Source organism: Ambystoma mexicanum, chromosome 2p (assembly GCF_040938575.1).
Source record: "Ambystoma mexicanum isolate Mex_15411 chromosome 2p, UKY_AmexF1_1, whole genome shotgun sequence".
Taxonomy (NCBI): domain Eukaryota; kingdom Metazoa; phylum Chordata; class Amphibia; order Caudata; family Ambystomatidae; genus Ambystoma; species Ambystoma mexicanum.
This window is the reverse complement of record NC_090923.1, coordinates 1,244,885,342-1,244,902,549: the sequence shown is the minus strand read 5'-3', so window position 1 is coordinate 1,244,902,549 and position 17,208 is coordinate 1,244,885,342. Positions and strand designations below refer to the sequence as shown.

Genomic DNA, 17,208 nt, shown 5'->3' with positions numbered 1-17,208 from the left:
TTTATCCATTTTCAGGACATAATTGAGCCACAGGGCTGCTATCTTACAGGCACCGACTGTCCCGAGGGATAACCAGAGAGGCCACCACCCCTGGAATTCCCTGGCCACCTACAGCATTTCTAAAATTATCCAAACATCAACCTATGCAAGGATGCAGATAACCCAAATACATTGCAAATTCCTAAAGTGCGCAAACTACTGCAGTGCGCTAGATATTGCCGTAATCCACCGAGCCACCAAACCAATTGCCCCATGTTACTGGATTTTAACCTTTCCATATGGTAGACACGAGTAGCATATTACTCGTGTAGTGAATGTATCTGTGTGAAATTACCGAGTGGAAAAGTCAGACCACCAAAAGTCCGTTTTTACCCCATTTTATTGCAATATATATATATATGGGATACATTACTCACCGTAATCGTATTTCTGATGCTTGTATCTGCTTAGATTCACATGCTGTGCATAGGCCGACATCTAGTGGAAGCTGCGGAGTATTACAGTTTGTTTTTCTAAACTCGAAAATGGGCGTCGACACAGGCGTGCCAGTAATACTATCCCTAGTGTGACGTCCACTGTACCCAAGATCCCTCACGCGTCTAGGATCCTCAGATTGTATTTTTTCTGACATGAGGAAGCATGAGGAGTAGCGTGAGTACTGATAATCCAAGCAGATAGACAGAAAGGTAAGACTACCAGCAATAATGCGCCTTCTCTCGGAGGGGAGGAAGGGTGGGTCGCATGTGAATCTAAGCAGATACAAGCATCAGAAATACGATTACGGTGAGTAATGTATCCCTTCTGAGGCTTGTGGAATCTGCTTAAATCACATGCTGTGCATAGATTAGCGAGCAGTACCAGAAGAAGGAGGTGGGATGTGAGAAGAGTCATGAGCAAACCAGCTAGCCATCGCGGGCCCAGGATTCCAGCAGGAAAGGGTGAACTAATGGCCTTGAGTTCAGCAGAAACACCATAGCACAAAACCTTAAATATTAGCGGCTACCGTTTGTGCGGCCAAATCCTTGCACCAGCCCTGCAGAAGCGACGGAGCTCCAAATAGGAGTCTCGTTATGGCATGGGCGTACACCGATGCCATGGGATAAAATACTTCATTCAGCACTAGATCTCAAAATGGGAGGGGTCAGCACTGAATTGGTACAATTTGTATCTATTATTTTCCAGTCTCTACATAAGTGCTTGCTCCATTTGGTTGTGACATGGGTGTTTAGCTGATCCCAATTATTGTGGGCCGAGCAGGTATTTCTGCTCTGACGTTCAGGGTGATGTCGCCTTTAGGGGACACTGGGAGGCTCATATATTTAAACAAGGCAGGGAGTGATCCCCACGTGGCATTTTTTTTGCACTTGGCAGCAGCAAGTTTCAATGGTTGGTATACTGCCATGCATTCCGTGAGCACACAAGGGGTGTATACCTTGGTACACAAATAAGCAGGGCAATTATAGTCACAAAGAGGGGCGTTCAAACTTGCTCACAACAAATGCACCACGAAACATTTGGCAGGAGGCCTGTGCTGCTGCAAAAGTTTTGTTGACAGATTGATCTTCCGTGAGCAGGTTGCTGAGGGTACCTGCTCCACTGGTCAATCCATGCATTGCTCGAAAAACGTGTTTTAAGCATGCTTAGAAACACCAACAGCCAGAAATACCAACAAAAAAAGGAGAACTGCACAGGTAGGCCTGGTCAGCCGAGTATTGAATGCACGTGTAGAGCAGGGAACGCTGCGAACGCACCATCACAAAAGTGAGGTGTATAAGGGAATTAAGAGTCGATATTTTTAGGCTCTAAAAGAGTTGTGCTCGTTTAGACGCGAGACTGGTGGAAAACCATTGGCGTTTTTCTCCTTCCCTTGTTAGGAGTTCCTATATTGACAAAGACAACCCTGTCCCAACATGCAGAACTACGGGTTACACACGCACATTTCGGCAGCAGGAACTCAACCCGCACAGTTACCTCGTCAGACAAGTTCTACACCCAATCCCCTTTAATAATCCAGGATATGAAGTCATCCATTTGTATGCAAACTTTCTCCGTGGGTGGCGAATTGCAGCTCAGACCCCAGCAGTTGTGAAAGGTGCATGCTTTAGTGGGAACAATTTATGAGAGCACGGGAAGGGGTTGGGGGGGGGGGGGGGGGCACTAATGATTGAGCTCGTCCCATGGGGCCAGGAGGCAAGCCTCCCTCAAAAGAAGCGGGATTAGCATGCGATGGGATGTGACGTCAGCCGAAATTAGCATATCAAGGTGAAATTCATTCAATTGACTTTGCAGAACTATACACATTGCACGAGGTGAAGGCCGGGAAGACACCTGGGACGGGAGGTGGTTAAATCTGACAGGCAGATGCCTTGCAGGATCATCACAGTGCAGAGAAGCCGGGCTTCGAAGCAGGAGGCTTGTCGGTATGTTAAATGTTAAAGGTATTTGTACCGCGCACCGTCACCAATGGAATTCCCCAGGCGCTCTGGCGGATCGAAAATAAGGTGGGATGGGTTAGTAAGGTGAAGAGGGAGTAGGATAATGAGAGGAGTGGTGTTCTGTTGGCAGCTTCAACTCGGTATACACCGGGTGCTGAGCTTTGGTGCAGGTATTGGATCGGTGTCAGTCCGCGTGTGCTGTTGCTCCGGCTTATGTGTTGTTGCAGTGTTGTGAAGTGCGTGCAGCTTGTGGTGCGAGAGATGGTTGTGTGAGTTTTTGGGTGAGACAGGTATGCAGAGTTTGAGGTTATATTGGTTAGTGGGTTACCTGACCTTTAGCATGCCAACAGTCAGTTTTGTCTAAATGTGGCACTTGTTGGCCTTCACAATCCTGTCTAGATGCGGCGCCGGCTGGTGTTCACAGTTCTAAGTGTGGCACATGTTAACATTCAAGTTTCATCTAGGCGCGGGCATGCTTTCCTTCAATCAAAGTCCTATCTAGATGCGGCGCAGGCTAATGTTCAGGATTCTAAGTGTGGAGATGCTCATATTTACAATTCCATCTACGTGTGGACATGCCAAGATTCACAATTCCATCTAGATGCGACGCAGTCTAATGTTCACAATTAGATCTAAGTGTGGACATGCTAATATTTCAATTCTAAGTGTAGACATGCTAAGATTTCAATTCTAAGATTGGACATGCTAAGATTTACAATTAAATGCTAATATTATGGCACTCTGTTATTTGGAGGTAAGATAGAGTCCCAGAGGTTTTCTGGAGCCGAGTAATTGCTCTGCTCCCCACCCATGCCATACTCACAGTTTTTGTTGGTGTCTGTTAGCTGCTGGCTTCCTTGGCGTCACCTGCAGACACATCTTGGAGCCGCCAATGTTGGAGCCGCCAATGTTGGAGCCCTTAGCCACAGGGGCTGCCGGGCAGAGGGCTGCCCTGAGATGTCCTTGATATATGGAATGTGGACCAATCCGGATGCAGTGGGCGGGTAGTGTGACAACCAGGAAGCGGGTGGGCACAGGGGGACACAACACGCGCCGAGTGCGCCATGGTGCTTGCGAGCGCCATTTTTTTTAAAAAATTGGACTTTTGGGAGGTAGGGGTCACGAGACTCCTTATCTTGGTCTGGGGGTCGCTGGATATGATGTGCATCAAACTATAGCCCAGGGTCCAATGAGCGACCCATTTTCTACCGATAACCATTTGGTGGGGATGGGAGAAGGCAGGAGGGTTGCAGAGAGGGTTCAGGTGTCATCTAAAAAAGGTACCTTCGCTGTCATCTAAAAAGCATTACCATTATCGAAATAAACATAAATTCCTCCCTTCTCGCCTCAGGCGGCAGCAGCTTGTGCCTCAAGCAGATGAAGTGTCACAGCCGCACCCACAAGGCTGCCTCCAGGGCCTTCTCTGCCAATGGAGATTGCCTGGAGGGCTGGTACTGGCTGCTATGGGCGCCATGTGTACCAGCCCCCGAGAGCTGGATCTGCAGGTCCAGTATCGAGTCCTAGTCCTAAATAAGTGCTTCTGCAGGCCATGTCGTCTGCAGAGCATGACGAGGCAGAGCAAGCAATTCACCTGGATTTCTTAGTCGCCACAATTCAATTTCCACTCGCCAATAGTGACGAGTGGCCATTTTGTGGCCTGTGTCAGAACACCTGGAGGGGTCCAACACCACACAGACAGGGTTGGCAAATTGGGGCAGGCAATAGACTACAGAGATTCATTGTATTACACTGGAAAAGTGTTATTGAGCACCCAAAAATTCTTTGGTGCCCGGTTACTCTGCATTTAGATTTATTGTAAAACGGACTAGAAACAGGCTGGGAGCGTGGCTTGATTTACAAACATCAAAAGAGTACTGGTATAGACTTCCAGCTTTAGGTCACAAACATGCGTCACCGTGTTCCAAGTAAGTCTAAATGGTGGTAACCCACCTAATTCACAGCTTTTTTACAGAGCATTCTGCACGTACACCCTCCCGCCCATCACAAATGCCTTTTGATGCAGCAGAAAATTCACCGAAATTAATCCTTTTTGCCCGTTGCCATGGAGACTGGTGACGTCAAACACTAAACAGAATTAAATTGCCAGAGCAAGTAGTAAACATGCTGATGAACAGGAACAGTGAACAGAGGAAGTGCAGGGAAAATGTGTGAACCACACTCAAGTTACAGGTACACGACCATTTACACGAGCAAAGGCCAGGCAGTGAACCATCATCGTGGGAAGATCACCATTTCTGAGATCCACCACAGAGCTCAAAGGAGAGGGAAAAGCAGGAGCTTCCCAGTCCACACATGCGTTGCAGGACTGATGGCAACTAGGGCACTCGGGGCAGTGCAACAGGCAGAAAGCCCACACAGCACTGTCATGGAGGATCTTTAGTGAGGGAGATGTACAGGGATAGAATGAAAAATCCAGTGAGAATCAGCTACAGGGCAGAAGTAGTCACCCAGAGAGCATCGACTAGTCCTTGCTGCAAATGCAACTCGCACATGAACGTCATCAAGATCTGTGTCCATTATGTAGGACCGGTTATGCAGCGTTCTCTTGTAAAGATGCGTCTTACTAGGCTCAGTGTGAACGTTGCATTGGTATGGTTGTACGGCACCCGGAAGTGGAAGTAGCTTCTGGTAGTGGTTGTTGCCAAGTTACCAAAGTGCCAAAAATCCAAGTTACAAACAGGCACTATATTGCAAGAAGCAAAGTACCCTCTAGAAACATTGCTTCAACTGCTGATCTATGCCAAAACAAACATAGAATATATACATATATCCACACACAGGAAAGTCCATTTGAGCCAAGTCAGACATTCCACAACGCCACCTTCAGTTCTGAGGCACACCACCAAGGCACTGAAACACTTGTTTACAAGCGTGTTATAAATGCTGTATCATATTGTCGGTATGCAAATTAAATCAAATGCAAACCTTTTTCCTCCAGGATATTGTCCTGTCCAATTGGGCAGTGCTACTTTATACATAGCTTAATCAACCCAAGAGACATTTGCAAGGCTGACAGGACTACATACCTTCACCCTTCTTAGGGATCATCAGTGCAGTATAGTCCCGACAGCCTTGTGTTTGGAGCGTACCAATTGAAATGAACCGGACTGTTAGATCTACTGACCCATTTGATCATTTTTGGCATGTGTGACTTGGCCTGCGCGGCACCTTGCCCGCATACTTGCAAAATACTGACTGGGCAGGGTCCCCCACTCCCCACGTTTGGTATTTCCTGGAGAAAAGGATTTGCATTTGAGCTAGTTTGCATACCCACAATACCTTGCTGTCGTGGCTCAGCTCAGAACTGGAGGTGAACGTCTAACGATGGCTACTAGGTGGTGGTGTGGAATGTGTGACTTGGCTCAAAAGGACTTACCTACTTTCACATTTCAGGACAAATGTTTGTTCACCACCACGTACACCCCCACCCCCACCCCACCAAACACCCCCTTGGGAACCACTAAAGGCTGTGTGTGCCAAATTAAGAGTTGGTTACAGACCCTGCACCTACAGATTCCAGGTAGGAATCCAAACCAGAGTCCCTGAATCCAAACCAGAGTCCCTGAATCCAAACCAGAACAAGCTACGCTGCTGCCCTAGCAAACAATGAACTCCCAACTGAGCTGTATCAGGAGCAGGAATTATACTTGGGTGGAAGAGAACTCCTGTACTCACCATTAAACCAGATGGGGATATGTCAACAAGCTGCTCAGACAGGCTTTTAACTCCATTGATATCACGATGGGGGCCATCCTCAAGAGATATATAACAGAACATGCGAATTCACATAAAACAGATATGAAGGGTGGCCAGCCGATTTGTGGAACACTTTGCAGGGGTAGTGTAGACTTTGTATAGCTTAGCTAAACCTCCATCTCACCATGGGATATTTAAAAATCATCCACTGCAATCAGAGCATAAAAGCAAACTACCTGCACCATGTAAAATGTCTTCCCTCAACAGCTACCGCTGAACGTCGCCCCTTGCAATCCAGACCACATTGTGCAGAACACTTCATAAACATCCAGCTTGTGTTTCCAGAAAAGCAGATAGCCACTTCACACCTCAAACTCTCCCCTTGTCAAGCACCCCATGTCAAATTGGACAGCAGGAGATAATAGAAGTTACTGTGCATACATTTCAGGGTACTGAAAAACCACTGAATGGATGAGGTGGGCTAGATACAGATATTGAAGGACTACTCGGTGGGGCTTGCTGGATAGCCAGTAGTGACTTCAGTCCTCCCCAAAGCATGACGTTGCTCCCAGGGAGCAACACCCCGCAGCTAAAGGCAGCATTCACATCCACAGCAATCACAGACAAGGAATCCTAAACGCAAACAGAACGTAGTCAACATGTGTAGGCAAATATGGAATCCAAATTAAATTCCAATGTGGAGCGAGAAACGTACAGACTTCAAAGTTATGCGAGAAACATACCATTCACAGAGCAGTGAAGGCCCAGGAACTACACGGAGTCAGATTTAGCTGGTCAACTGTGCCCAACAGTAAAACTATACAAACACACGCAATGCCAAAGTGGTAAATTCCAGCAACAGAAAACGTGACATGGACTTGTCCTGCAGGAGTGGCATAATCAAGGCTTAGATGCTCATCGGAGGTATTCAGCAAGAGCAGGGTCCAGGGTGGCATTAGTGCTGTCCAACATTTACTCATGGAGAGGCTCCCATCAGCTGAGCTCTATTCAAGCACAAATAGCAAATGCAATGGATCAGCACAGAAGCGTGATCACTTAGTGTAAAATTATGTCCTGGAAGAGCAGACAGGTGGAAGATTGGCAAAGGTGACTCGCAACAGGTCAGAGTCCAGAGGAGACAGCTCAAAGCCTACTCCTACTAAGTTCCGCCAAGGTTTACTGGCCATAGTCGCAAGCCATTTGGTGCCCCATGGCAATGAATGCAAATTAGTGTTTGAACAGCCTAGCAAAAACAACCAAGGCTATTTTATGGGGTAGCCCGGCATACAGGGTTGGCATCTTTTAACAGTAGTGCACTACTGAGAGCTACGGTCTGTGCATCCATCGTGATTAGACATTCGTCAGTGTTGGAAAAAGTCATGTTTTGAGATTTGTGAAATTGGAGAATGGTGGGGGCATTCCAAGCAGATACCAAGATTGAAAGATGTGTTGCAAGGGCAGTTTGCAGGTCCTCTCTTTGCAGAAGTGCGAGTGGTTGAGCCAATTGGACGATATGCTGTGTGAGCACATGTGGCACCAGGTTCTGGCACTTACCCACCAGGTATGCAGGTGTGCTACTGCAAGTGCTTCGTAAATGATAAAATCAGTCTTGAGCAGTTTCTTGGCCTGAAGAGAAAGTCAGTGTAGTTTGTCTAGGACAGGGAGGTGGGGAGAATTCAGTCAAGTTTCCATGCACCGGTAATAAGACATGCTGCAGTGAGGCAGACTGCATTTAGGGGAGCCAAGTGAGCGTCTGGGAGCCCTGTCAAGAGGCCTTTTCCCCAGTGGATATGCAAGACCACAAGGGCCTACACTAGTATCCGGAAGCCCTGTGGCAGAGTTAAGTATTCGATTTTGAGAAGGGTGGAGATTTGGGGCCAGGCTATTTCGAACTTCTTGGCTATGCGTTTTAAAAAGGACAGGCGAAGCCTAAAGATTTTCCTGAATACAGGAGTTGTGAATCAAATCACAACCAGTGTTCGGACAGTTTGTTGTTTAGTAGGGATACAGAAGTGCTGGTCTGTGTTATCACAAAACAATTAATGACGTAATTGGAGTTGTAAACGAGCTACTGGTCTAATGTCTTAACCAGGTCTGCCTTCAGCCAGCATTTACCAGACACTTTTTTTTATTGTGTTTTAGTTCAAAGACACTTTCACAATCTGAGTTACAAAACAAAGTAAAGTCATCATATATTCAAATTAGTCTATCAACCATAAAAACGGATCAAATATACATCATGATTTATAATAAATCCTAAAGTGAAAATCGGTTTAATATAAACATTAGCAGTGCCCCTTCAATTAATTACACTGCGATTTCTATATAGCAATAATTCTTGATTTGAAGAATATTTAATTTGCTATCACTAGGTATGAGGCACTCATATCCCCTATAACATGGACCTAATCGCCCAGGGAAGAATAGGTTACCCACCCTACTGCAGCTAGTGAAAACAGGTTGCTAGGACTCTAATGTGCTGACGTCTACACAGTCTAGAGCCTGTTTCTTCTTTCCCAGCCTCGGCCCCCTAGCACCTTCTTATGGCCAGAGATAGGGATATCGTCAGATCTTTCTTAGGGGCTCAGATATGTAATTTAGGCACTGTATGCTTTCCATGTGGGCATGATTATGTGAATACTCTAAAATGTACTCCCTTCTCCCACTCAGGGGTCCATCCAACATACACCAACAGCTCACAACACGAATGCTGAAATATCCCTAAAGCCATGGCCATGGGATCACCATTATTCACTATGCTGCCCATTATGGACAATAGGGGACAAGTAGGATCTTTCATTACCAAGTCCACACAGCAAAGGTACCTGATATATATAACTCCCAGCGCTAATTGCAGAGCCTGCAGAGGAACACATTGGACCAGTCTAAGCAGGCATCTCCATATCAAAACCAAGATAAGATTAAGCGAGCCCATCTTAATTTGGTACATTGGTACCCATCTGGCTTTGAAGATCATTGCCCAGTAAATCCAAAGTCTTGACTTTGCAAGCTATTCTTCATGAATGGCCTCCAAGCCAGGGTACAACTAACGCACAGACTTGTCTGACATGGCAAAAACGTGGGTCAGCATTGCCTTGCTTCTGAGAGTTGGGTCCTCACCTGCATTCCAACAAGGCAAGGCACTACAACCTTTAGAGGACGCACCTCTAAGCGGTTGTTTCACTTTAGACAACAAATCTTGGATGGCTAGAGGGTAGTCATGTGGAATGTGGCGGAATGGAATAGGAAATGAAGGGCTCACGCAAGAGCTTCAGGGGCAATTAGAATTAGACATTTAAAAAAGACCCACTTAATGCCCGAGTCATCATTGATATTATGAATCATATATATGGAATTTGGATCGCTACTGGCAACGAGGAGATGACCTGCGCTGCCGAGAACTAAGACTAAAATAGGTGGCCAAAGGAATTAATAAGCCTATGGAGGGGGCCAAAAGAACTAATAAGCCTACGGAGGTAGCTAAAAGGAAGGATAGAGGATAAGTGCAAGCGACCTATGGAGGAGGTCGCAGTTGAATTCACAAAAGGCACGTAAACAAGATAAGGAAATAAGGGCGCTGGGGGGAAACCAGGAAAGACTGCCTGTTCTTCTACTAAGAACCCGACGCGTGAAGCAGGAAACCAGATTGTTAAGTGCTTGCGATGCTTATCAGTCTGATGGGACTCGGACAACACGAGATCAGTGCACGCATTCCGACGATAGTATATCAAGCCTTAATGCCCAGATTTGAAAAAGGCACTTAGGGGGCCGAAACACGTGTCATCATCAATAAATATAAGATGAATTAAGAAAAACGGGTTTTTGTTGATAGCTGAACTTCACTGTGGCGCAGTAATAGATGGGCGCAGAAACCCTTTTTACCATTGAATCAAACAATGTCTTTTGGACCGGGGAGGGGAAAAGTTTGACTGAGTTTCTCTGGGATCAGAGAGATGTTGGACTGCCTGCAGAACCTGAAATTTGATATGATACCGACACCTTGCAGTCCAACCAGCAGCTGATAAAACGCTCTGCAAGGGAAGCGAAGAAGAACCAGTGTGGCCTCACTTCATTAAAGGTGAGGTCTTTCTGGACAGATGGAGAGGGTGATCTCATGTGATGAGTGCAAGGGGGGGGGTGTTGCAGTCATGTGGAACGTGCCGCAATGGAATAGGCAAGGAAGGGTTTGTGTGAGAACTTGTGGGGAAGTTAGAAGACAGTAAAAGAAGACCTACTTAATGTCAGAGTCATCATTGATATTATGAATCATGTTTATGGAATTTGGATAACACTAGGGTGAACAAAATGGCTCTGCGCGAATGTGTAGACGTAGAGTTGTATCTGAAGCAGTTTGATGTGGGTGATTCTGCACAGCATCATTTGCATCCCATTGCTGCACCATTGCCACTTTAGTTGAGCTAATGGCACAAAACATGTCGCCATTTGAAATGGTCCAAAAAACTCATTATGGCCTATCCGACCAAGGCAAGAAGAGATGAAGGTTACAGTGAAGCGCCGAGGAGGCCACGTTTGGTCAGCAAGGCCCGGTATTCCCAGTCCTGCGAAGCAGATCTCAAGTTTGCAGGGAGTATGCAGGGCTGCTGCGGCTTTCTGAGCCCTTTGTGAAGCATGCTGGATTATTTGTATCGCGTTGCAGCGTGCACTACCCGTCATCAGCGCACAAAGGGAGCATGTTTGCCTTGCACCCTTTGTGTTTCCACAAAGACGGGCCCTGCTGCCTGTGCTGGAGGACGCGGCAGGGGCATGAAATTAGGAACAGATGTGCGGTGGGTGGGGGGGCTGGTTGCAGCTGGTTACCGACAGCAACACTGTATCCGACCCAGAGTGGCGTTAATTACGCGCTGCCTCAAGAAATCGCAGTATGGCCCTTTTGAGCGGGGGGGGGGGGGGGGGGGAGGAGGAGGGGTGAGGGGGCTGTAATTTGATCTCGGGGATTGGGGAAAGTTTAGTGTTAAAAGATGCAGGGACTAAAAGGCCACACAATTTGAGAAACAGTGTTTCCTCCCCACCATCTCTTCGAACCCATACCAGTCTAGACCCAAGCCATTGCAGGAGCGAGGCACTCACGGATGCAGGCAAGAAAAGTGTGGACCAATGAGCTGTGCTCTGAAACACATACGAGGTACCCCCTCCCCGCACACGTCTTTGTCCCCTCCCCGTCTGAGTTTTGCAGACGGAGACTGGCAAAAAACGCCATGTTGCATCGCCCCTGAAATGGCAGCCAATTTGAGGTATCTGCCATATCCCGCGAAGGCCCTTACCCACTCCCCCCGCACAGAGACCAAACACATTCTGACCCTTGCAAAATCCAACGTGATGGGGGCATGCATGGCACTGCCCCGGCCGACAGCTGGTAGAACCGCGTGTCAAAATGCACCCCCGCCTGGGTTGTTCGCAACACGAAGGAAGATGTTCTGGGAGCACGACAGAGCGGGGACTGAACCCCCTCCCCTGTGCAACTCAACATCTGTTTTCCCCATCGAAAAAAAGAGGCCTGTGGCAAAAGGCCGAGAGAGCAGAACCCACAGATGGCCCCGAGCGAGCACCCCCGCCCGCCGCTTCAGACCACAATGCCGGTGCCCCTTGCCTGGCTGCGGCCGCTGTGGGGTTGAAGACAACCGTTATATTTGCAGAGTTCACGCAGACGTGTCTCGCCACTACAGCCATTTCCCAAAAAAAGCGGCGTCGTTCTTGGAATTGCTTCTTGTGCGCCCTGTGGATGGGGTGTGCGTGTCCTTTGGGGTTGTGGGGCGGCGGACACGAGATCGTCCGTCGGACAAAGCAGATCTGGGACAAGGACACCGCCCGTTTCTGTAGGAGAGCACCCCATACACCGGCGGCACAAACGAGGGGGGCGTCAGCACATGTAGTATAAGGCACCCCCCAGAATTGAATGGGGGAGGGCGGGACTGCAGACATAATGGATGAACATTGCCCCTACCCTCTCCCCAAGTCGCTCGGACGGGAGGTCGTAATTATTGCCACGGCCGACATCATAAAATAGTGATTTTGTAAAGGCCAGAGGTTTAACAATATTTTACATATTTTGTTACGAGGCTAGCGGGGAGGAGGGGGGGCGTGGGGGCAGGAACCGGCTCTATTGGCTCAGTTTAAAAAACGTATTATGCAGCGGAGGGAAAACCCCTCTTGTGCGGTGCGTACAGGTCATGGCTTTGGTTCGCAAGCACATCCTCATTAGTGCCTTTTGGGGGGGTGCAGGGTAAAACATCTCCCCGGCGTTCTGGGAAACGGGGAGGACCCCCACAGAAAGGCTCATTGAAACCACAGCGCGCGGGCATGGGCGGGCGCGGAGCCTCCCGGCCAGCTGGGCACTGGTAGCAATGCCTGGATGATGACGCAGAGGAGGCGGTTGCAGAACCGCGACCGTCGAATGAAATCCATTCAGAGGGGGATTTTCTGGGGCAGTCATCGGGAAACAATGACTTCAAAGTCCTGTTTTTTTTTTAATAAACTCTGGCGGGGGGCGGTGGGGCAAGTTCCAGTTCCCAATCACGCAGCTCCTTTGCTTAAGCACACCCGGTGGGGTTGGGGGGGGGGGGGGGGGGGGCAGAAGGGAAAAGTGATTTAGTGACAGCCGAATTAAAAAGGGGAGGGGCTAGTCGCGGTGATGGGAGGGTGGCGTTTACCAACCACTGCTACACACCAGTTGTCAAAAACGGACCCCAGGAGAAGGGGGCCAACAAGTCATTAGAGCAATAGGAACTAATGTGAATGGTGCGCCTATACCCAAAAATTGCAAAGCATGGTTTTAAAGCATCTATGAAAAACTGGCACAGTTGCAAATGGAAATCGTTCCTTACGTCGGTCTGTTTGAATGATACCCAAGGGGGGGGGGGCGTATACTTGGGCAATGTAAAGTATATGTATTCAGCAACAATTTTGAAAACTACTAGCCGCACAGTGAAGCAACTCAGCAGGCTGACCCACATTGGATAAAAAGCCCCACCATGAGCTCCCAAAAACTGGTACACTAGGAGTTTGTTTTTGACTTGGGCATTGCCCTATTGTTCAGTTCGAGCCTGAAGACGGGCAGAGTCAAATATGAAGTTGCTCCGCCTTTCTTTTGGAGCATTCAAACTAGAAAGTGCAGTAACCAACTCTTAAACAAAAGTGTGCGGCATATAACGATAGGCGAGATAACCATGGCGAGGGTCGCCATCCACCTTTAGTGAACCACCATACAGCGGTGCCGCGTCGATTTGTGACAGCGCATTATCTCCGCGCATGTCACCAGGAACTGCATCACCAAGTATGATCGTTACATCCGCGCCACGATGCCTTCGGGCCGCCTTGCGCGCTTTATAGATGCAAATAAATCAAAGTGAAACCAGCATTTCCAGACAGCATCATTGCAGGCGCCACCCAGTTACCGTTGCATATTATAGCCCAGGGGAGGGGAACAAGCTGTCATAATCGCGACAGTGCACATCACAGAACAGTTTCACTCCCCTGGACCAACAGTGCTTCGCGGCCATTCCCCACCAGAGCAGGATGCACCAGTCAATCAACATCTTCAGCAGGGAGCATGTAGTACAATGACAGCATTATGCACTGAATCGTCCCCACCAGTGCTTTATTCTCACGTGGGCGACCCAGCAGGACATTGGCCCACCCCCCCCCGTGTGCGCGCGCGCGCCATTTGGTGACTTGGCCAGCTGGACACCACCGCCTCCAGCACCCCCACCCCCTTACCTTGCCGGGTGGAGACGTTGCGCTCGTTGCCCGCCTTGAGCACCACCTGCGGGTAGCTCTGCTCCAGCACGAAGAGCTCGTCTTTGCCCACCTTGCCGCCCTTGCCGGACTTGAGCGTGCCGCTGGGGCCCGAGGGCGCCAGGTAGCGGCCCTCGCAGTCGCGGAAGGCCACCTTGCCGGCGCGGAACTCGAGCGTGTAGGCCGTGTCTTGGTCGGGCGCCGCGCGCAGGGCCCCGTCGCGCGCCAGCAGCCGGTGGTCGGCCGTCTGCACGCTGTAGCGCTGCTCCTGGAAGAGGAGCGTGATGAGCGCGTCCACGCCCCACGGCACGTCGCGCTCCACGGCCAGCTCGCCGCGCGCCGCGCTCAGCTGCGCGTAGCGCTTGCGGCTCAGGCTGTAGAGGTTCAGCTGCGGGTGCATGGCCAGGTGCACGCTCCAGCGCTCGGCCGGGCCCATGCTCTGCGCGAAGCACGTGATGCGGTCCTCGCTGCCGCCCAGGTAGCGCTTCTGCAGCTCCGACTGCAGCGACCAGCGCCCGTCGTCGTGCGCCACCAGCGCAAAGCGGCACTCGGGCGCCGGCGCCTCGGCGTCGCAGGTCACGTTGCCGTCCTTGTCGGCGGCCAGGTAGCGGCCCAGGTGGCTTTTCAGGAAGACCACGGCCGTGTCCTCGGGCCCCTGCTCCAGGGTCCAAATCTGCTTCTTCTTCATGCTCGTGGCCGAGGCGTTGATCTTGAAGCCGAAGGCCTCGGCCGTCAGGTACTTGTTGCCGCAGTTGATGAGGCCGAACTGGATCTGGACCGTCTCGGAGGTGCCGTTGGTCGTCATGGCGGGAGGCTGCTGGATGCACGATGCTGCAAGATGCTTGGGGGGGCTGAGCGCTCAGTGGATTTGGATTTCTGGGCACGCGGGCTGGTTTTGCTTTAGCGTTGCTGCCGTGTGCCCCTTCCCCAATGCACTGTGTGAAACTCCCCCCTCTTCTGTTGCCTTGCAACGGAATCGGCAGCCCCGCTCCACCCTGACAAAAGCCTGCTTGACACGAAAAAAAAATCCCGCAGCTGCAGCCTATATAGGCTTCGTGATGTCAGCTGCAGGGCTCCGCCCAGCGCCGCGTGCAGAAAGGATGGAGACGGCCCCCCTTTTGGTGCATATGTGGTAGGTTCCAAAAGGAAGCGAATGCTGAATATCAAAGAGCACGCTTCCTGCAAGCCTCGCACACCCACTGCACTGTGGAGGGTGACAAAGGAAGGCAACGGTGCTTTGATGGGCTCCATTTCCAGTGCGTCCGCGTATAGCGGTTCGCGTCTCTTTTATCACGCCGGGGGTCGCTCATGCATTTACAGAGCGGGGCAGTACAATGGGCACGCTGTTGTGGCAGTGGAGCAGCATTTCCTATCCACAGCAGACTGAACACAATCGAGTGCATTTTCCCATGGCCGTGCTGATGGTGCCACTCCCATTTTCTCCCTTTAAGCGTTGTTTGGGTCTTCCACATGCTACACAGTTTAACACACTGACGGTGGACATGTTTACTAGTCTGAACGTGCAAGAGTTTTCAGCACAGACGAGTAAAGAGGTGAATGCTTGGGTTGATTTACACTTTGTTCTCCCTATTTCTCCCCTCTTATCTTTTTTTTTCCCCGTCGCCGACCTTTGCTTTTTCCTTTTATATTTCACACGCCCCATTTTCTTTCATCATTTGCATTGCTATTTCATTTAGTGCCTGCCTCACCCCTCGCTTTTACTCTAACAATATAGTTCACCCCAACCTCATTTCGCCCATCTCTACTTTGATGCTGCTTTATCCTGCCACTACATTTCTCCCACTTTAACCCCCTTTCCTCTCCGTTTTAGCTTTCACGCTGTGCATACTTACAGTTCCCTTCATTGCTTTCAGCGTCCATTCATCCTATCTTTCTCCCTTCCACATTCCCCTGCTTTGGGCTCCGTCTTTCCAATGTGTATTTCTCATTCTTATTTTGTCTCTATTCACTGATCTTTCATTCTGGCCCTTCACCTCTCCCCACCCCCCAATCTCCCTCCCCCTGGATCTTTCACGCCCCCCCCCCCCCTTCACTTCTTAGCATCCTCAAGCAGCTGCGACACGACACGTGATCCTTTGTTTATGAAACTCCCAGAGAGCAGCTCTTTCATCGCAGCCTTCCCAGAGGGGACAGAATCCCAAGGCCTTGGCGATGCAAGCCTTTATCTCGCATATGTGCACCCACCCGCACACAAGCTACTGCCACCCGGTAACTTCCACCCTTACCCTGGGAGTTTGTTGTGGTAAAGTGAACTTCTTGATGGCGGAAGTGTGGTAGCCAGAGCAGTTATCGGGCAGTAATTGCCTTCAGCTGCTGCACAATATCACATTTCGCTGTTAATGGATTTTTTCGTTGGAACACTGGTGGCATACCTAATCAGAAGGACAGTGTTCCCATTTGGTGAGGTTAGTTGCCAGCCTGGACGCCTTTTGGCTAATGCAGATTTCCTGAAATACATTTTGCACATGTGCATGCAAGCACTGCATCACAAGACCCATCTTCATTCAATACGACCTGCATGTTCAGCCGCCGTACAGCAAGGGGTAGGCCCACCTCACACCCAAGTACTGCTATCAATCTATAGCCTGCATATTCGCAGCTCCAGCCTTGTATGCCCAAGTATAGTCTCAGGCACCAGGTATTGCCATTTTATGTCCCCTACAATTTATATGCCGAATTCAGCCTCATATGCGACCCTTGCACGCCCAGGCGCTCCTGTCTTAAAGGGCTTTCCATCTTATGGCCAGGTACTTGGACCGCATGCATGTATGAGTGCACTTTAAGCTCAATACACAGCTGAATTTCCCAGAAGACACTCTTCTTATGCCAGAGAGAGTGGAAGACATCACAGAATTGCTTATCACACACCGCACAGTCAGTGTAGCGGTTCCAACAGGATGAGCTGTCCCAGACGTTCAGTGAAAATGCCAGACAGGAATGCATATCACGCTATGCACTCTCCCTAACCAAGCACACATGCCACAGTGGTATAGGTGACCAAGAATACATTTAGCATCACCTAATGGTAGTGCTACTATAGGGCTATATGCCACACAATGCACCCTGCCACATCACAGATTCTCATACAGAATGACATCTCACTTACTGCATTTAGACTCACCCATTCACTCAGCCACAGTCAAGTGAAACAACCTCACATGGCAACAGGTCACCCAATTATGTGTTTTAAAGGCATGCGCATGTGCTTACTCTGCCTCTTTTGACCCAGTCAAGGAAAGTAATTGTCTTGATGCAATCCTATTCACTGCACAGTTTAGTTTTC

General features: G+C 49.5%; 1 protein-coding gene across 1 annotated transcript in view; it reads right to left on the bottom strand.

Moving 5' to 3' along the window:
* The window catches only part of LOC138567391 (fascin-like), a 73,868-nt gene extending 59,018 nt beyond the window's left edge, over positions 1-14,850 (bottom strand). Inside the window, exon 1 of the mRNA XM_069645555.1 lies at positions 13,887-14,850. Coding sequence (XP_069501656.1) covers positions 13,887-14,709 — 823 coding nt within the window. The 5' untranslated portion in view covers positions 14,710-14,850. The remainder of the gene's footprint in view (positions 1-13,886) is intronic.
* Positions 14,851-17,208: the final 2,358 nt, after the last annotated feature.